The sequence below is a fragment of the Chamaea fasciata genome, unplaced genomic scaffold (genome assembly GCF_029207755.1).
Source record: "Chamaea fasciata isolate MVZ Bird 193981 ecotype frontalis unplaced genomic scaffold, bChaFas1.0.hap1 SCAF_8, whole genome shotgun sequence".
Classification (NCBI taxonomy): domain Eukaryota; kingdom Metazoa; phylum Chordata; class Aves; order Passeriformes; family Sylviidae; genus Chamaea; species Chamaea fasciata.
The window spans coordinates 4845703-4866620 of NW_027094093.1; the positions used below are offsets into that span (position 1 = coordinate 4845703).

A 20918-nucleotide genomic window follows, 5' to 3' on the forward strand; every position below is an offset into this window, starting at 1 on the left:
GGAGAGAAAAAAAGAAAATTAAAGAAGGGGTCATGAGATGAGATAAGGACAGGGAGGAAACACTTCAAGGGCAAAACAGGCGCAACTTAAAGTTGCAAAGTGATTTTATTACTAGCAAAATCAGAGTAGGATAATGAGAAGTAAAATAAGCCCTTAAAAACACCTTTTCCCCCTCAGCCCCTCCCTCCTTCGCACCGACAGTGCAGGGAGACAGGGCATGGGAGTTTTGGTCAGTTTGTCACCCCAGGTTTTCTTCTGCTACTCTGGGAGAGGATTTCATCCTCTGTGAGACTGTGGAGTCCCTTCCCATGGGAGACAGTTCCCTGTGAACTTCTCCAGCATGGATCCACTCCCATGAGCAGCAGTCCTGCCAAAACTGCTGCAGTGTGAGTCCCTCCCTAAGGCAGACAGTCCTCCCCAAACTGCTGTGGTGTGGGTCACTCTTCCAGGGGTGCAGCCTCCAAGGACAGGCTGCTCCAGCCTGGAAGCACAGGGTCCCTCTCTCCACAGGATCTCCCACTGGAGCACAGCCTGCTCCAGGTTTCCTCTGTTTCACTATTACCTTATGATGCACAGAAAACTGCCATAGGATCAAAAAGGTGTGGTCAACTAGACCATCACAGAAAGCCTGTGAGTTTTGGGAATAGGGAACTGTTAGCAGGAGCGCTCTATCTGTGTTACCATAGGGTTCAGCTGCATAGACAGGCTCCCTGACACTCAATCAGATCTGAAACCTGATTGAAATGTGCCTTCAAAAGGAAGGAGCAGGACTGACAGAGACCTCTCAGCAATTGTGGCAGTTAAAGGGGAAAAAATGGGAGTTGGGACAGTAGAGGCTCAGACCTTCTCAAACCTATGAACTTACAAAGAAGGCCTTACTAATTACTGTGATTAACAGGCATGTTCCTCGCTTTACAGACCTTCTTTGGTTATCTGGTGCTTGCCCAGTGCTGTGGGAGGGCAAGTGCAATCCAAGGTCTTACAGATCCTGGGAGCCAAGGAAGAGTCCCTCCACAGTCCTCTGTGCAGGAGAGGGATTTTCATGTCATTCGCTCAGTTTCAGCACAGGAGAGTCAGGGAAAGGCAGAGGCACCTCCTACCTCAGACAAATTTCAATTAAAATTCCTGTTTGAAGAGCCAGCACTGTATCTCAGGAGAGGTTAACAGCGTAGCATAGAAATGTGAGAGCATACTTGAACAGACCCCATCCAGAAATTTTAAGCTCAGCAGACACAGAGTCCTCTTTCGAGCCCAGAGAAAAGATTAGTTGGGTTATGCAATTGCTGGAGCTGGCATAAAACCAGCTGCATGCCAATTACTAGCCTGTATGCAAATACTTGTACTGAAATTTAGGATGCAGCTGGACGTGGCTCTGGGCACCCTTCCAGGATTATTCCAAGCCACATTATCACAGTTTTGAAAGCGGAGGGCTATACGGAACCAGTAATTTTTTACAGCCTTTCAGAAAATGGAGGAAAGTACCACTACATCCAGATCTTGACTGTTTTTTTCAAAGAGAGAAGGAATTTCTGCCTGTTGATGCCAATCAGCGTGTACTTGAGGCACTTGCACTCCAAGACAGAAGGCCATCAGTCTTTTTGCCAAGTTTAAGGCCTGAGTGCCAGATGTGCTTGGGATAGAAGGCAGCCTGCTTGGTTTGTCAGGGGCTGTATGAAAAGAGTTGGAAAGTACACCAGCAGATAATGCCAGAGCTGAGGCTCTTGGGGGTGCTGCAGGGAAGCCCTGCTGCATTCAGATGCCCCTGGCCTTGCCGAGGTTTCTTTTCCCACTGCTGCTTGACTTCCATGTGGAAAGCTGGCCTGGATGCAGCAGCAATGCCAGACAAACTGCCATGCAGCATTTACTCTCACAGGAAGAGCTGATGGCAGGAGAAAAGGGACACGGCAGTCTCACAGTTATGGATCTCAGCTGATGGAAGGGATAGACTGAGAGCTGCCGCCAGCAGACTTGAAACATGACGTGATCATTTGATCAAAATATTACACAGCAAACGTCCTGACAAGGAGAGGCTTTTAAATGCTTGGGTCTGTCTTGGCAGTACAGAGGTGAATCAGTCAAAGAATGCAGCCTCATCCGGGCTGAAGAAATGAGATGAACATCCTGTGAGGAGAGAACTTTGTGAAAACTTCAGGGAAAAAAAAATGAGAGTTCTCTCAGTGCCATTTCTCAAATCTGGCCCACAGGGATGATGTGAAATGTAAGACAGTCTTCAGTAGAGAGTGGTTTCTTCACAGGTTCTGTTTGGCTCAATGGACCTCTTATCTCTTACCTTAACCCGAGCATCAGTTTCCTTTTTCTCTGTCCTGGAGTAGGACTCTCTCACCACTGCTTCCCCGTATTTCTTCAGATTCTCTGGAATATTGTCTGCCTGCCCTTGACAGCAGGGAAGGAAGGAGGTGGGTGAGTCCCTGTTGGAGCAGGGGGACAGGACGGTTTAGGTTCCTGTGTCTTACACCAGAACTCTGAGCAGTCAGAGGTGAAGGAGGATGGTTGAAGAATGCATCTGCAGTCTTACCCCCTGGACGCCTGGAGTGGTGATTCACTGCAGAGTTTGTGGGAGGGATCTGCTGGAAATGCCCTGGAGGCACTCGGAAGCTCTGCTGGCAGTAATTCCTGTTGTAGGGCTGGCAAGTAAACACGCTGCCCCTCAGAAGCAGGAGCCACTCACCTGGAGAAACATTCCAAACACAGCAAAAGCTCTGGAGAATATATGAGGAAAAATGAACCGTGGTGAGTCAGGAAAGGTGGTTTGGTTGTGCGTCAGCTGATCAATGTGATGCTATAGGGCTTAGGTAGCTTTCCAAGAGGGCACACGAAGTGACACTGAGGTCTGTTCAGCCTACACTGAACAAATTTGGAGGGTGCCTGATGCAGAAAACAAGGGTTGTGTTGTGGAAGACACAGGCATGGCAAGCGCTGATACAGCTGCTTTGGGTCATTACACCAATTTATGTCCTACAGGATGCTCACTGTTTAAAGATAACCAGACAACAGAAATAAATTCCAGTACTGGGGTATCTGTCAGAGCCTCCAGGCCTTCTGGAGCCTGCTGGGATACCAAGGAGACTTTTCCCTGTTGGTGCACCCAGTGCACAATGCATCATCACCTCTTCTGCTCCTTTTGTGAACCGGGCAGAGGAATGATGATTTGGTTTGGATTCAGAAGGTTTTAATGACATTTCAATCCTCAGATGTCCACAGCTGGGTGTCCTGGCTGAAATCCACACTCAGAGGTGTGTTTTTTGGAACAGCTGGGAGGTAAGCACTGCCCAGGAGTGGTGTGTCATCAGAGAGGTGAAGAGGCACACAGCAGTGCCCTGCAGAAGGAGCTCACCTCTTCACGGGTGTGCTTCTTGTGAGTGGGACACAGGTATTGCCATCAGGGAGCACTGGGATACCTGAGGATCAAGTCGTGGCTACTGGGAATGAAATGAGTGCTCACTCCTGCCTGTTGGCATATTGCTGCTCTTGCTGAGCACCAGAGTGTCTTCGGGGGTGAGCCAGCGATGTGTCACGCTCTCCCTAGACAGTAATTTAAAACTCATCACTGATTCGCTCCTGTGACTTCAATGAATGCAATTTGCTTTCTGCTAACCAAAAATGAGAAGACTGAAGGGCAGCAGTTTTTTCATTCATCTTAGTCCACATGTCCCCTTTGCATGAAATGGGGGACAGTGACAGCAGCATAGGTTCTGTATTTCAAATACTGGAGCATTTCTTTAAGCATGCACATGACGTGCTTTTAAATATATGTCATCTTCCAGGTGGGTGTTTTGTATCACTAAATGCTTTCCAGAAGGTAGAAGTATGCTTTCATAAAAAATGGAGAGGATGAATTGCTAATGGAATGTTGTGAGCACTGTGGTAGTAGATGATTAATAACTGTAGAAGGACAAAATAATTTGGGTTGGAAGGAATATCGGGAAGTCATCTGGTCCAATCTTCTAAGAGCAAGGTAACTTCAGACGAGAATCAGGTTGTTCATTGTTTATTAGAATCTCTAGAGATGGAGATAGCACCAATTCTCTGATCAGTCTGCTCCTGTGCTTGACCACACTCTAGCTGGGAACGAGACTTTTCTGAATTCTGATCAGTGTTTCCCACGTTGCAGCTGGTGCCTGTTGCCTCTTGTCCTTGGGCACTTCTGAGAAGAGTCTGTGTTCCCCTCTGGTCTTCCTTTAGGTAAAGGCAGGCTGCAATTAGAGGTCCCCCCTCCCCAGTCATCACTTCTTTAGGCTTGTTTTGCCTCTTTCCCTGACTTGGAGCGACTCACAGGAAGCCTCTTGGATTGTTCCAGTTGTAAGGTTTATTATCTGTTAACCTACCTGTCAACCCCATGAATTATATTGAGTAAACAGTAACTCAAGGCACTTGGCTTCTAGCACCAAGTTCAGAATTTGACTGGACAAAGTGAGGCAATTAGCATCTCGTCCTGAAAATTAATATCCCTGTAACAGAGCCTATATATTACAGGAAAACTCCTCCTGCAAAGTCAACAGGGTCAAACAGCTTTTGAAAAGCTCATGATGGGAGAAGAATGAGTTGGGTGAAGCTGTAAACAAGTAGTGCTGCTCCTGCAGTTACCATCTGCAAAGGAAATGGCAGAGCCGGGGCTGGTCTGACAGCGTTATGTCTGCCTGGTTATTTAACATCGAGGACGTGTCATGCTGATGGCACGGGTGTGGTTAACAAAAGAAACCTTCATTTGAATCTTCCTCCTCAAAGCAGAGTAATTATTACAGAGCGGAAAGCCTCCTCCAGAGTGGAGGGGAAGGGAATGATGGAAATGTAAACCTGGGCCTGGGTACTTCAGGGAATCAAGATCCAGGTAGGCAGAAGCTGCTGTGGTCACTGGAAAGTGGCTTAGAGGGAGAGCACACTAAAATTAGTGAATGTAGCAGGATTAGGGACAGAGCCCATTTCTTTTGGCACAAGCCAAGTGTATTGAGTAAAAAAACCAATTACACTTCAGAACAGGAAGTGTTTCTGATGAGCAGAAGCACATCTTAAACTGAGTTCACCCAAATTTCTTCTGTTTTGGATGGGTGCAGGGGTTTTGTGTTACTCATTGGACTCAGCTGTTGCTGCTCTCTTCTGCAGTATTTTGGGTCACTTTGGGTCCATGCACAGAACCCTTTTGGGCCATGTGTCTGACACATGTCGTGCCCAGTGGCCGCAGGGTGCAGGGTGAAATGGTGTCCAGCAGCCTGACAGACTTGCACACACATACAGGCACTTCCCAAAGAGAAACGTGATCGTGGAACATACCTTGTTCTTGCCAAAGGGATGGATATTTTGCAGTGGTTTGGTTTTTTTTTGTTGGGTTTTTTGTTTGTTTGTTTGTTTTGTTTGTTTGTTTTTGTTTTTGTGTTTTTTTTTTTTTTTTACAAAGTTAACCAGGTAAATGATTTGGTGTGTTATTTTAATAAGGCTGTGAGAAGGAAGAACTCAAGGCATGCACAGACAGAGGAATAATCTAAGTAGAAATGTCTTCTCTGGCTGAACCTGTTCATGAAACAGATATTCCCTTTGGGGAGATAGCTAAAAAAGAGTAGCCCAGAGCCTGTTGTTCTCTAATGAAGTAGCTAAATATCTGCAAGAACCCAGTGATCCTGTCTTCACACACCTCTGTGGTGAGAAGGGTACCCCATCCAACTCCGTGAAAGGTAATCAAATGATCCATTTTTATTTAAGCAGCAAAACAGGTGGCTAGGATTAGAAGATTTATGCTCAGGTTCTACAACCCAGTGTTCTTAGTTATTGAGCAGTTGGAAGTACAAACCCACAGGCTGCACATAACACTGATTGCTTTTGATAGAAATAAAGAATATCTTGCTGTTACCATCAAGCCTTGAAACTGACTTCCAGCTAATGACCCAAATAAACTGTTCGTGAAATTGTATAATTGAGATCGAAGGCTGTCTGGGGCTTCTAGCTGGGACACAGATTCCACATCCATGAGCTTTTCAGTATGGTCATTGAGCTGAAATGGAGAAGGTTAAAACTCTCATTTTCATTACCAAACGCCCCCCATCTCCCAATACAAATGTGACATTTCAATTTTGCACAGTCCAACTCTTCTTAAATCATCTGTATAAAAACTTCAGATCTTGATTGATGATGGATGAGCTATTGTCTCCTGAAGCACCCAGTTCTCATTACCCTTTAAAGCAGAGCTTATTAATGATGGACCTGAAGTGCTTTCCCAATGGGTCATCAGCAATGAACTATGCAGAGGGATCAAAAGACTTGGTTTGGCATGAAATTTCCAGGCCTAAGCTGTTTTCAGATGATGCATTCAGCACCTTGAGTGAAATAGGAGAACAGATCCCCATCAGCGGGGTGCTTATGGTAAAGATGCAGCACTGTCAACATGCAAAGCTGCTTCATGCTTTCCAATTTCTTCTTGGAAATTGGAAACTGACCTTGGAAATTCAGGTGTCATCAATATGTGTTATGTAATACATACATGCAGGATATACCTGTATATGGTGGGGTGAAAATACAGCTGCTTCCTTCATAGCCAGGAATCTTGAAAGGTGTAAGATACATTCTGGTTTGCTTTTGAGGTGGTTTGAGTGGACATGCCCCACAGTTTTTCCTAATTAGCTCCCTCCCCTTTCCCTGCCCACTTCTGAGCTAGTTCTCTTCCCTCTCATGGTGCCATCTTCCAGTTCCCTGTGCCAGCTTGTTTTGTAGCACCAGAGAAGAGCTTTTAATTTGTAACCTGGAATGGGGATAGCCATTTTATTACCATTTTTGTAACAATTTTAGAAACAGATTCTTCAGCTAAAGAGATGTTTGCAACCCCTGGTGCATATAAACATACATGAGTAACTTTCACTCCAGGATACATTACAGAATGAGAACATGTTTTGCCAATTTAACCCAGGTTAGAATTTGGATAGCAGACCATGAGGGATTACGCTGTACACACACACACACACACACACACACACAAAACAAAAAACCAAAAACAAAACAAACAAAACAAACGAACAAACCAACAAAAAAAAAACCCTCAATAAAATTTCCTTTTAACAGATGGAAGACAAAAAGTGGTTTCCCTCTCTGGTCTAAGCAGACACCACCCTTGCAGAGCCAGTGTCCCTTTGCAGTGATCCTATGCTTCTGGTGGCTGATAATGTGTTTTCTGTGACTCCAGTCAAACTCTGATTCCCTTTTTGAACTTGGCAGACTAAGTGTGAACTGTGTGTGAGGTACCTGTCTGTGTTCCTGGCACTGCTTGGTTGCCAGAGACCTGCATGTTTCAATTTCTCCTGTTAGTATTGTATAGTAGGTTACCAAAGTCTGTGGGAGTGTTTCACTAGGCTAGTGAAAGCAAGAAAATAGCAGCTATAACAACAGATAATACATTTCTGATTTAGCTTCCTGAGTAAATAACCATTTGAGAGAATTTTAATCATATGCAGCTATAAGTTCCCCACAATCATCTGAGAGTAATAAGCAAAATAATGACAGAATTCAGTGGCAAGGACACATGCTGATTTATTTTCGTGTAACTTTGGTTGCAGAATTATACTGCTTTTATAAGCCAGTAGAGGAGCTCTAATAAGGAAGATGATAAGATTTGTCACTCACTTCAGAAACAAATGGCAAAAGCCAGGGTGGAAGCCCCAGGGTAGCACTTGCTGCTAGCGGGGTCATGCTTGGACTAACAGTTTTCCAATGTCACAAAAAAATTGTTTTAGAAGACAAAAATACTCCCCCCCAAATGGTATTTAGAATATGTTTCACTCTGAGCAGTCTGGGTTGGGGCTTCTTTGTCCACAAAATTCACTCACGGATTTGGCACTCTCTCTTCTGCTCCAGCCTTGGAAAGAGTTGAGCAAAGAGGCACCTCAGGTGCTGCACGCAGGAGAAGAAACCTCTTTTTGTCTGGCTTCCATTGCTAGCTCACCTGCACGGGCAGAGATCCTGCCTTTCTCCTCCTGTTCATTGTTTAACTTTATCTCTCACTTTCAGGGCTGTAAATTAAAAAGGGATGATGACTTTATGATGATGAGTTCATTATACAGCAGCTCCATTGTATATTGATTACAGTTGTGCTTCATTTGCTTAACATGTAACAGGGTTTATTAGCTCTTCCCAGGCATTGTTCTTGCCAAGACAGGGCAAAGAAGTGCAAAATGCATTTTGAGTTTAAGTCAGTGAAGCCAATGCATCTGTGCTGATTTACACACACCGAGGACTTGGTATAGAGAAAAGGAGGATAGCAGGTTGGATTGGGAAGGTGCAGTGGAAATGAGTCTGGCCCCTAGGGAGCAGGAAGAGTCAAAGACAAGCGCTCTAAAGATTGTACTAAACTCCCAACTCAGTATTACTTAATATCCACTAGAGCCCACCTTTGATATTACTCAGGTTTGTTTGCACATCACTGCATCAATCACCTGGAAACTTTAATTCTGTCCCTGGTGGAAAACGGTGCCGTGCAGGGAAAATGGAGGTACTGTATCCCATTTTCAGGAGAAAAACAGCAGAAACAGCTCTTGCTATTCAGGGATGAAGCAAGCCAGAGCATTTTTGTGGTTTCTTTTGGTAAATCACAGTGGAAGGTGTTGGCTTCCCTGAAGGTACAGCGTGTGGTACACTTCCTGGTTACCTTTATGCTGGAAAAAAAGTCGTTTTCCACAAACTGAAACTATTAGAATTACTTTTAGATTAAGATCCTGCTATACAAGAATGTGTCAAAGTTCGTAGCAGGAAAGAAATCTGGATAGGTATTGTCATCAGGGGATGCTCTTGAAACCCAGAATGATGCCAGTTCAGTGTGTCAGCTGATAGAGGAACTGTGTGGAATTGTGTGTTTAAGGAGCTATAAATGTAGATTTTGCAGTTTTTCAGTGTTTTTATGTTACTTTTAATCAAAATCTGGGCCATAATGGATTAGGTAATCCAGTGTAGCTGGGAAATCATCACTAATCATGATTTCAAGTGTTCTTCTAAGTCCCCCTTTCTCCCCAGTGCAAAATTGTTAACAGATGCTGTATGGTTTTGTTTTTTTTTTCTGTGATCTTAAGAATATTATACAGACAGATCATTGCTATATCTCTAATCTGGACTACTTTTCTGTATCAGATTATCATCATTGTTTTCATTTCTAAGCCTCTTTTCAATGAAAAGCCAACCTTTTAAACTAAAAGTTTCTAAGAAATAATAATACTGATTAATATGGTGGAAAGATGTATTTAGAGATGATCCTTTATTTAATGCGTTCCTTGATTGGGGGCAGCCTCGTTTACATGCTGTGGCCTGTAAACCCTGAAATTTAAAAAAAGAAATGAGACACAGTAATTTTTTTCCTTGGTGTGTGTAAACGTTTGCATTCCCACTACAGCTTTTAAAGGTTTTCCTGGCAGATGAGGATTATCAGACTGCCTTAATCATTGCTGCTGCCAGTCGGGAATTGCTACTCTTCATGTCTCTGTGAGATGTGTGGCACTCCTGGCTCTACAGCACCACTTCGTGTCATTCCAAGGTCCCATTAGTAACTGACCTTCAGCATTTCTCTGCTGAGGCTTGAAGCTCTGACACTGAAAATTTTAGACTCCTAGTTCCTGTTAACTTTCATGAAAGTCACATGCATTGTCTCCTGCTTTGGAAATCAAAGAGACAGGTTAAGTAGAGGAATTGTGAATTTGAACAAGGGTTTAGGGAGTAAGAAAAAAAGCTTTTGCTCCAGAGGAAACCCTGGTGCTACAACCAACAACTGTAAGATCATTTTCGTGTTGAGATTTGATAAATCAAGTCTTTAGAGATAGGGCAACAGAGCATTGTTGTTTTTTTTTTTTAAACAAACTGCTATAAATATGAAAATAAAAAGAAAACCCGAAAACCCCAAGAAAACACACAAAAGCCCCACAGCCTAAGAAGAACCCCAGAACTTTTGGATCATAGTGTTTGAGATTTGGATCGTTGCTATGGAGTATTTGGGTATTTTGGATGATGGTATTACAGCAGCACAGGCTGCATCTTCTCCAGACCTCGTGCTGGCTGGCCACTTCCTGTGCCCTGTGGCCTCATCACAGCATGGTTCTTTATTACAAGTTTTAAGCATTTCTGCAAATTAATGAAATGGAGTATAGTGTGATTGACTGCTTGTGTTTTTTTAAAGTCATTTGAGTGTTGAAGGTTATTTTACCCACAAAATACAGAACCGTTCCATACATGATCACACTGGAACAAAAGGTAACCAACTGCGTGTCAGTCTTCATCAGCTTTCTTCTGCTAAAGGGTTCCTGTTTACAAATCCTGTGAGCTGCTTGTCCTCCAGTTTTCAGATTATGAAATGAGATTACAGTGAGAATTTTATTTTGCATTTAAATTTCGTGCCCTCTCTCCAACACACATTTAGCAAGAGATGTAATCAGCTGCCTGAAGTCTTACAAGTACGTTGTTCTCTTGTTCTTCTGCGCAGAGATACTGAATGGAGGGGTGTATGTTGGCCAGAACAAATTCCTCTGCTTTGCAGACACCATTCATTGGCAAGACATCGTGCGGAACCCCTGGGCCTCCAACTTCACTCTGGTTCCAACCAATGGCAGCTCAGGATGTAAGTACTGCTTTTTATTCTCAGCCTTGTCATCCCCTCAGCATGAGATACAATAAATATGGCCACAAGTTTTCCCTGATCCTCTGTTACAATTATATTGGTAAATTTTACTCTCGTTGTTCCCTGCATTTTTTTTCTAAGTTTGGCTACTGCTTGGAGAACCACTTAGCCTGTTCTCAAAAACAATGTCCATAGCGGGTATTTGTGAACATCATAGGTTTTCTGAATTTTCTCTCATCTGCTTTCTCTTATCTGCGTTTTCTTTTTCTTCTTTATTCCTAAAGCCATTGTGGTGCTGTGGAAGCACAGACGTTCCTGTTTGCTTTGCATTTGTTCCTGCTGCTCAGGCTGGTCCTTGAGTCACAATGGTCTGTCTATGGCATCATAATTAGCTGCTGGAGTAATTATGGTGAAAACTCATGGATATTTTGACTTTAGATGAGAAGTGAACCTCAAAGAAATATTTATCCTGTTGTCTTTTGTGTATATCACTGAAGAGAATTTGCAGAGGATGGGGTGTTCTTCACAATATAACTAATCATTCTTTTTTTACTATGTTTTCTTTATTTTAATGCTTTCCATTCCACACTTGAAATATCTAGAGTTTCTCTATTTCCCTTCCCAAGAATTATTCGCCTTTAGTGAATCATTCTTATGATTCTTGCAGCAATAATGAATTGTAGTGAATGATGGTGAACAGGGGTAAAGAGTGTTTAAGCAAAATATCCCATAATGGAGTAAACTGCGTTCAGAATGAATGCTGTACTATTAAACAGTACCCTCAGGATGTACCAACATTGAAATTCAGAGGCAGGCTGGGAAGAAGTTTATATCAGGTGTCAGAGGTGGCACCACAGTAGACATATTGTTCTGAGCATTCCGGATATGGGGACATTCTGGATTGCTTTCCATACCTGAAGGTGTCCCCTGAGGATGTATAAATGACTGATTGCCTCTCTAGCTTTCACTACAGCCAAGAAACATTTCATTTCTTCTCTTGTATGTTGGGAACTCAATAAAAAAAAATGAAATGTTGAGACTCTGGGTAGGGACCGTTTGATGAGTCCCCATAATTTCTAAGCAGCAACTTGTTTTTAACCAGATGCTTTGTGGTGTAATAGATTTTATAGAAAGCTGACTTGCTCCTGTATATCTCATCTGTTCTACTTAATACCAGAGCACAGGTACTTGAGATAAGGCATCCTCCAGGAGCCTGCCAAGCTGCACTGCTCCTCCACATCCCAGCTCCAGAGCTGAGCTTCATCACTTCTGCCTCCTGGCTGGAAACCTGACATAGTTGTAATGCAGCCAGCTCTCTTATTTGCATCTTAAAAACCCTCATCACTGCTGATGATCAGTTCTAGGCAGAACTGATGAAACCTTTGAAGGTGAGGGAATGCCTGTACCCTTTTATGAGTCATTGTTTTAAGAAAAAGACTTCGTTCTTACTCTGTTTTCTTCTGTTATCGGGTTTTCTTTTAACCTTTCTCAGTTCTTGAAGACAAATGCTTCTGCTCTTTTAAAAAAGAAACCAACATCATTACTCTCTTTTTGAGGTAACAAAAGTTTTACTGGTGACTCCAGAAGAACTGGAACAAGATCCACTCTGAGCACTTTTAGGATCACACCCTGAAAGCAAAGAAGGCAAATGTTAGCACCCACACACAGCGAGATGAAAGAATGTATGTAGCAAAGTCCAGTTTTGAAACATAAGGAAGGAACAATTTGTGCTTTGCCATTTGTGCTTGATAAATAAGATAAACAGCATTGTTCCAATAATGATTGAGAGCTGTGCACCAAGGCAGCTTTATTAAGACAGCCACACAAATTTTACTCTATTTTTCCTTGCTTGGGATGAAGCAGTGCACAACTGGACTGCATTTAATTTAATAAACATAAGTCTCTTCTGAGAAACTCAATCCCATCTCAGTACAATTCATGAGTCCTGTGAAATTTGATTAAATTAGCTAATCCGAGCCATTTCTGTCTTCACAGCTTATATAGGTGAAAATATAAACCCCATTATACAAAAAGCCAACGAATGCTTAAAAAGGTCCTAAGGCTTTGGCTAACAAAGAACTCAGGTAGAGAAATCACCATTTAAAAGAGCCTGTTATTAAATACCTGTCTGTGTGTGGGTGCATGCATGTACTGTGCACACGCATAAGACTTGGAGAAATGGACATTGAATTTTAACCCTGGAGATTGGGGAAGAAGGTCATTAAATAAGGTATACGCTTCTCAATTTTGGCTCACGTCACTTTTCACAACCTGCCAGGGAGTGTGAGTACTTGCTGTGCTCAGCCTTGCTTTTCTCCACTGCTGCAAATGATGCTCAGTGCCATCTTTTCTGCACAGACTGTGACTCGTGCTTTTCTGGATTCTGGATTTTTCACACACAAATACATGTGTATGTATTTACTGTTTAAGTCTCAGGTGTCTCCTATCCAATGGAAATCTTGGCTAAATCCACTGGAACTACAGGAGTACGTGTTGCTTGGCATTACTGAGAATATCCCAATGTCAAAATATTTTGGAAAGAACTGCTGGGTTTTACTGTTTATCTATAAACCTTTGTAGGAGGGAATGTGAACCAACCCAAACCTGCTGTGTGAAGCTCAGCAAAGTCCATCCTAGCAGTAATTCAGGGAAGTCTGTGGAAGTGTGAGATCCTGTAAGATCTCCTGGCTAGCAGCATCACGTGCCATGTTTAGCCATGACTGGCAGGACTGGAGGGTACCTTCTGCCCCAGGAATTGTGAAGGCTGTTCCACTGAGCACCTCAGCAGTGATCCCTGGCAGAGAGTATGTCCAGGGACAGAGGCTGTGACCTGCCATGAGTGTCCGAATCTGGTACATCAGCGTTCCAGCAGGAACAGCACCCAACACAGCATGGCGCTTTGGCATCACTGGCATTGTTTCCAGCCATCGCTAGAGGACACAAAGCCTCCCCAGAGGTGTCTACATGTGCAGAAGAACAAGTGCCCAGCCTCAGAGAAGACGCCCATGTTTGCTGGACTTTGGCCATGGCCAGAGTGACTGCAGCAGTGTCACACCAGGCACACCTGGGCACCAGTGTGTGGGGGAGCTCAGGGCACAGCCCTGTCAGGGAGCTGACACTGCACGTGCCCGTGCTGTTCCCGTCCCCAGCCACCTGGGAAAGCTGATCATGGTCTGACTTCAGGGGTAATTTCACCTGAACCCTCCCTCGCTGCTCCAGTGCAATCAGCAGAGGAAGACAGAAGGGCGGAGTGAAACGAAGAAGCTCAGAACTAAAATCAGTCCCCTGCCTCTGTGCCTGTTTCATACCTTGGATCTGCCAATTCTGGCAATCTCCTTCATTCACATCAGTGCTAGACAGCAGAGAATATGGCCAGTGAGCTCTGGGAATAAAGCTTCTCTGATTCCCTTCTTCACAGGCTTTCATTGTCACATCAGTGTTAAGGAGCCAGTTGAAAAGGCCATGGTGTCTTAAACACTGACAGAAATACTGCAGACGTGAATCCTGAGTGCTGCTTCTCCTTTTTTCTTCAGGTTCTGATCAAATGCATGCAGAAGAGCTCATGCTGGAGGCCTCTGAGTGACACAGTGTCACTGTTCAGATGCAGAGTAAATGGCTGCTGGGGCAGCGCTTGGATAAACAAACCCTGCACCAGGGACCACACGTGCTTCAGCTCTCCCAGGACTGTGCCTGGCATTTTGACTCATACACACACTGAAATATTTACTGCTTGCACCACCTTCCCGTACTGGTATCTTGTAGCTGAAGCTTTTGGAATTAGTTGTAAGTTGAAAGCAGCCTCTTCTGTTTACCTGAATGCTGCGCTGCCAGCCTGGGGTTTTAAGCTGAGCACATCGCAGTGGGAATCTCAAAAGCACTTAACTCTCCAAGGAACAAAATTTTCCCTTTAGGTTTACGTTACTGAAATTGTTTCTGCAATGCTGAAAATCTATTTTCTCTCCTTCTAAAAATCAGCTGTGAATTCAAGTATTGGCCAAACATGCTGAAGCCTTGCTTTGCAGGAGCCTGTTCCCCTGTTAGCCACTTTTTGGATTCAGTCCCTTAACTGAAGAGCTGGAGTTCTGCTCTTCAAAGGTAGAAACCCAAGGTGCAGCTCCCAGCAGGGAAAATAAAGCAGGGGAAAAGCATTAGGCTTCATGCCTAAAATGCCTCAAGATTAGTAGAGCTCTCTGAGCAGCTTTTGGGAGAGTCCAGTGTAAATCTGGTTGCATTCATCTATGTCTCCAGTGTTCTCCTCAGTTTTGTTGTTAGGAGGAACTGGACAAGGTTCACGTTTTGTCAGGTGAGCTCTTTTACGGGATTTGACAAAGACCATAGTATTAAATCAGAATTTTCAGAGGAACTTTACTTGGAGCTTTTGTTGCACAGAGAAGCTTGTAGAATTTGAATTGCTGCATCGAGGTCACTTCCATAGCCAATAGCAAATGTTCAAATCAGTTAATAATGGTCTTAAAAATACTGAAACCATGGATGTGTGTTCATGATAGAGCTGGTGATTGTTTGGGTAATATGGATGCAAAAATCACTCTCCATTTTCAAGTTAAAAAAAATTAGGTTGCTTTTCAAGGAGTTAATAAAAAAAATTGCTGGACTGTGTGTTGGCATGTTGTGCAGAATAAACTCTGTGAAAATTACATCCATTTTACAGCATTTTCCCTAACTGAAGTTTCTGCTCAGACTCTGAAGTGCAGTGAGATCTCTGAAAAAAAATTCCCTTTGTCGATCTGGCTTTTCAACTGAGTGCCTATCAGCTGTGAATAAAGCTGGAATTTTTGGCAAGGTACTTTTTCAGGCAGAACAACTTTAGTTCCTTGCTCTTCCCAGCATGGCACTCCTCTGTCATCGCTTTGAATCTAATTGCAGCCTGTGGTGTGAGAACACCCCGCTTCTGAACTGTGCAGAAGCACTGCTGCAGAGTTACAGGGAGAAAAGGCTTGGTCTTCATTGCCTGTGACTCAGTAAATCCCAGAGTGTGTTCTGTAGGAGAAGGGAATCCAGGTGACCCGGCCTCTGATAAGTAACAGCCGTGTTAATTACCCAATGCAGCCTGGGCCCTGATGAGCCACAGCTGTAGCCAATAAAGAAGCATGATTAAAAGGATTGGGTTAGCTGCTGTGGGAGAATCATTATGGAGGAGCCGTGAAGGAGGAGGATCATGAAGAAGAAGCAGGATCCTGAGGAGAGAGAATCCCTGCAGTGAGGTCAGTCTGGGTGTGCAGTCAGAGCCTGTTGTTGGAACCTGCAGTCAGTCTGGCCGGGCAAAAGCCTGGAGTCAGAGGCTGCAAGAGAAACCTACAGTAGGAGTGTCGGGTTTGGGTTATAATTCTAAAAGCGTTTAAGGCTTCTTCTCACCAGAAGGCCCTGTGGGAAAGGCCCAGCTGCAGGCTGGATGGATGGAAGTCAGTTGTGGGGAGAGGGGCAGCTAGGAGTGGGGAGAATCAGCTGGAAATGAGGCTGGAGGGACTCACGGGCAGCGTGTGAGCAGAAAGGCGATTGCGTGGTAGAATGTGTGGACAGCAGCACTGCAGGCGGGCCAGCCAATGCGTGTCTTCTTTCTGCTAAGTTCTGTTGGGTCTCAGTTTGCTTTCAGTTACGTCAGGTAGAGATAAAAGGTATATAATGTGATTTCTACAATAAACCAATCCCCTTTGGATGCGTAAGGGGCCCTGTGCCCATTTGTTCCCCTTTGCTATGTAGGAGCTTGGTGCAGGCAGAGTCAGGTTGGAGTCAGGATGGCTGAGGGGTAAAGAGGAACAAACCAGGGCCCTTTTCATGCTGTAATAAACAAGGAGTCTGTCTCAGCTCATTTCTGCCCTCTAACAAGAGGCCTGCTGCAACAGTATTCCAGGGAAACACTGCTTGAAAACTCCATTCTTCTAAAGCTTTGCTCTTTTTTGCCTGTTGATTCATACATTTTTCAAGGGCAAAAGGAGCTTTGAAATATCATTAGCTCTATTTTCTGTATGCAGAGGCCTGGAACATCATCAGGTTCCCTGGTGTGGAGCTCAGTAACTTCCCTGGCTGCAGCTTATCTTCCAACCTGGCTTTGAGGTCCCGGTGGCCGTGGGCTCTGGTGCTCTGTGCACTCTCCTGGCACTGCTCTGGAGCTTTGCACAAGTGCAGCTGTCCCTCCAGAAGTTGGTTACTTCCCAGTATTAAAAGGAATAATACCGGCTGCCTTTAACCTGAGCACAGTTGTAAATCATAGATGTTGCATCTTGCACTTTCTCTGGCTGGCTCAAAGAGCTCTCCTAGCCAGCTTTTTCTCTCAGTGTCATTAGCTTACCTCCTGATTTTCTTCCAAAAGCTGGAGAGATAGAGGCTCTGCCATCTCTCACAAGGAGGAATTTTTCAGCCCCAGAGTAATTTTCATTGCTCATCAATATAAACTGTATATTTTCCGGTTTGCTTTTAGAAGGCAGAAGCCAAAGCGTGTGTGGCATGTCATTCCTCATATAACCAACAGAAGTAAAAACTATACCCTTTGAGTTTCAGCTTCATGCGAGGAATTCGGTGTTCAGGCAGTTCTGATATCTGTGTGGTTTAGAGACTCCCTTTTTCCCTCCCAGCAAATACAGCCTGTGTGTTCCATTCTGAAATACGCAGTCCTGTGTTTGGCTCTATGAAAGTCATTTGGTGTGAGTGACTCCAGCTTACCCGCCAGCCTGGCTCATCTCTGATACTGGCTGCTCCTCACTGTAATTTGCTGGGATTTCACTCTTCCTCTCTTCTGTATACTTTATTGCCTGGGATATTTTAATCATTTCTAAACCTTTGTCTGCAATATTAAGAAGTGTCAGTCCTGGGGACCCCTGGGGAACAACACCCCAATTGTATTATAATTGCTCATTTACAGCTACTTTTGGAGAGTCCCCAATTAGCTGGGTCTTAATGCATTTTTCATGTGTTTTATTAATATTGAAACATAGAGACAAATCTAATTAAATGTTTACCATTTAGCCAGTGCTTTGCATTTTAATTAAAGGAACAAAAAATGGACTTCCCAGCTGTAATTGGATATATTAGGCACAGAGCAGAGTGGGGGCAGAGGGTTTCTTCCAGCTCATTACACCCTCCTGCCCCACATAATACTCGTCCTTGTGGGGTCTTCTATCTTCACAGCTTCAGAATATTTTGAATTGTATTTATCTTCCGAACCAGTTAGAGTTCAGCCTTATTTTTAGATTCTTTTTCTTTTTCCTTTGTTTCCCATTGCTCCTAATTTTTCATTCAAAAGGCCAGCTTTACCTTTCGCATCTCTGCTGTCCGTATATTCTCCAAGAACAGTTTTCTTTGTTCCTTGGTAGGGATAAACCTTAACAGTAGGATAGGTTCTGATATCAGCAGTCCAACAGGTCTGCCCCCTATGCCTGGCAGTCTACTTTTCCAGCTTTTACCTTTCCTTTAACAGCTCTTGCCAACATCTCAAATTCAGGAGCAAAATTTTGGCAAGGTCCACACCAAGGAGCATAAAAATCAATGACCCAATGATCTTTCCCATTCAGAGCTTTTTCTGTGAAACTCTGAGGGGTGAAGTCTACAGACACCTGTGGTAAATGCCCCAATGCTTGACCTCTGAGTAAATGGGCATCTCTGTGCCATCCAGTGTAGCTATAATATTGATGAGCCATGTTTGATTTTTGAGGAGAGAGTCTAATTTCAGGATAGCCCCAAACATTTTCTTGGTGACAGAAAGAATTAATATTTTTGCCAATCCACACTGCCTACACTGATTAATCCATTTAACATCCTGGCCATTTTCTTCCATTCTGACATTAAAGCCTGACACCGAGCGCTGAATTATCCCAGTCAGCCAGTCAGCAGCTGAACACTTGCAAAGGGAAGCTGACTTCTAACACCTCAAAGTCAAGGAATTTCTCAAAAAACACAAGGGAAGGCAGCTCTGCCTTCTGTGGGTTAAGACTCCACTTGCTTTCTCAGGTGCAAGCATTCAAACCAGCAGTTTTAAAACACGCAGCCAAAAAGAAGCAGATTTTTCAGCGCTCCAGGTGACCCAAACAACATGTTCATTGGTGTTTCAGGTAGAAGGAGTTTTCTTCTCCTAATACTTGAGTCTCCATCATTATGTTCCGAGTGGCTCACCTGTACCCCAGGTGTCAAGTCTGGACTGGCAGCGTCCCCTGCTGCTCTCTGCCTTGCTGGGCTCTGTCTCCAGCTGTACCTCACCCTACAGCCCAATTACCCATCACATTGGGGTCACCCTTATGTGGAAGTCGAGACAGACACTGCACTCAAAGTACTTCATTGAAAACTTCACAGGGCTTCAAGTATCATCTCCTTGTTATCGAAAAGTCTTTACACCTTTTCTCTGTTGCAATCCCAAGGGCAGCTCCACACGGCTCTCAGGGTCAGTCCATCTCTGGCAGCAGCTAGTCTATAGACTCAGTGTTTCAGCTCTTCTCACACTGATGAGGGAAGTGTGCCCAGCTCCATCCAGACTGATCTGGGACTCTGCTCTCCCTAACCCACAGCTCTGGCTCTTTCTCTGAAGCCTTCTCTCTTCCTTCTGCAGCTCTGGCTCACTCTTTCCAGTCACCTAACCCTGCCTGTCCCTCACAGGACCTCCTGTCCCTCCCTCCACACAGCTCAGCCAGCAGACCCCAACTGACCCTCGACCAGCTAACTCATTCTTTATCACCTCCATGGCTGGGAGGGCAAGGCTCTTCTCACTCTTTGGTAATTAACACAGCTGTAATATATTAAGGGTAAGACTGCTTTTAGTACTATCTTTATCTGTCTCCCCACAGATATTTGTGTGGAGCTTTGTATAAGTGATAAGCTTAATATTCTCCTTTGGGTATTGAGTCTCTGTTTGGAGTGGCCAGGAAGGGATGTGGGTGAATTTGTGTACAGGCATTTACTGCAGCTGCAGAATGAGGCCTGACAGGTGGGCAGCCCCTTGATTTCATGTTCAGTAGTGACCTCGTTATTCTTCACACAGCACAGTAACTCAGCTTTTGTACCAGTAGTTGCAATATTAGAAAAGGATCGTTTTTACACAAAGCCACTTATCTGGAAATTTATACTCGGGTCAAACCAGTGGGTGTTTAACTCTGAAGTAATTATGTGGTAGCTATGAAGAGTAGGGGTTTGTCTGATCCTTGCAATCTCTCCCAAAAGTCCTGACCTTACACCAGTTTTCAGGTGTGCTGTGCCTAAACTGTACAAAATGCTGTTCTTGTCCACACCAGTGTTTTCAACTGGGCCACTCAAAACAGACTTCTGCACAGGATCAGTGAAATACAGAGTTTTGGATCAGAGCAGGAAAAGGATGGAGTCCTTTCTCTCAGCTATTAAAAAAAGCGCCATTGGTTAGTAAGGATTGAGGAGAGGTGAATGCAGCAAAAATAAAAGTACAAAGAAAAGTTTCCTTCAGCCCAGTGGAGGCTTCTGTAACAGGAGACAATTACATTTAAATCCTGAATATTTGTAAGCCAACCCCCCCCGCCCCAGCCCTCAGTACCAGGACACAGATAACATAACCATGTTTTGTCCACTTATTTCTGCAAGGCCTTTTGTGTGTTTTCCAAGCATGAGGGTTTTGCTCTGCAGAAGGCCAGAGTAACAGCAATATATTTATGTATGAAAAGAAAAGAGGGAAGTGACTAATTCATGCTTAAAGCCACCTTTCAGAATAGCTAGCGTATCATTTTTTGGTGTACATCTAAATTGGAAACTACCTACAGAGAAAATGGCATTGCAGAAAGTATATCCTGAAGACATTTGTTATTGCAGAGTTTGTTAAATTATAGCCTTTCATTGAGGTTATTACTTGGAGTTCAATTAACATTTTAAATGTATGTTTGGAGACCAGCAAACGGGGCCTCAGCAGACAGGTGGTCTGGGTACAGAACACGTTCCCTGCCGCCAGCATCACCATGGCAAAGCCAGGAGGAGAAGTTGTTCTTTTCCATAAAAAGCCACAAACACCTCAGCCCTTTTGTGAACGCTCCTTCCATGTGGCACACACTTCATGGGCTTAAAGCACTTGCACTTCAGCAGCAGTTACGGTTCCCTGGACTTCTCAGTTGGAAAAAAATTTATATTAGATAGACAGAAAGCCCCACATCTGCCTTTTGTTCAGGGTACATGGAGGCTGCTTTTCCTTCCATTAAGGAATCTCTAGTCCAGACAGAATTTATTTATTTACCTGGAATTGAAAGGCAAATACAGTAACAGAAAAATTTGATTTTAAAGAATAGTTTTTGTCAAGCATCTGAATATGGAGGAATAAATGAAACCTAGCGGTACAGTGAGCTTGATTTGCGTTAGAATGACAAGC

The 20918-nt window shown here is 43.9% G+C and overlaps 1 protein-coding gene across 4 annotated transcripts in view; it reads left to right on the top strand.

Annotated features, from left to right (window-relative positions):
• Nucleotides 1–20918, top strand: part of ERBB4 (erb-b2 receptor tyrosine kinase 4) — a 552534-nt gene that overhangs the window by 351345 nt on the left and 180271 nt on the right. For all 4 annotated transcript variants that reach the window (XM_066189450.1, XM_066189451.1, XM_066189448.1 and 1 more), the window contains exon 4: nucleotides 10460–10594. In XM_066189450.1, the coding sequence (XP_066045547.1) occupies nucleotides 10460–10594 (135 nt within the window). The remainder of the gene's footprint in view (nucleotides 1–10459; nucleotides 10595–20918) is intronic.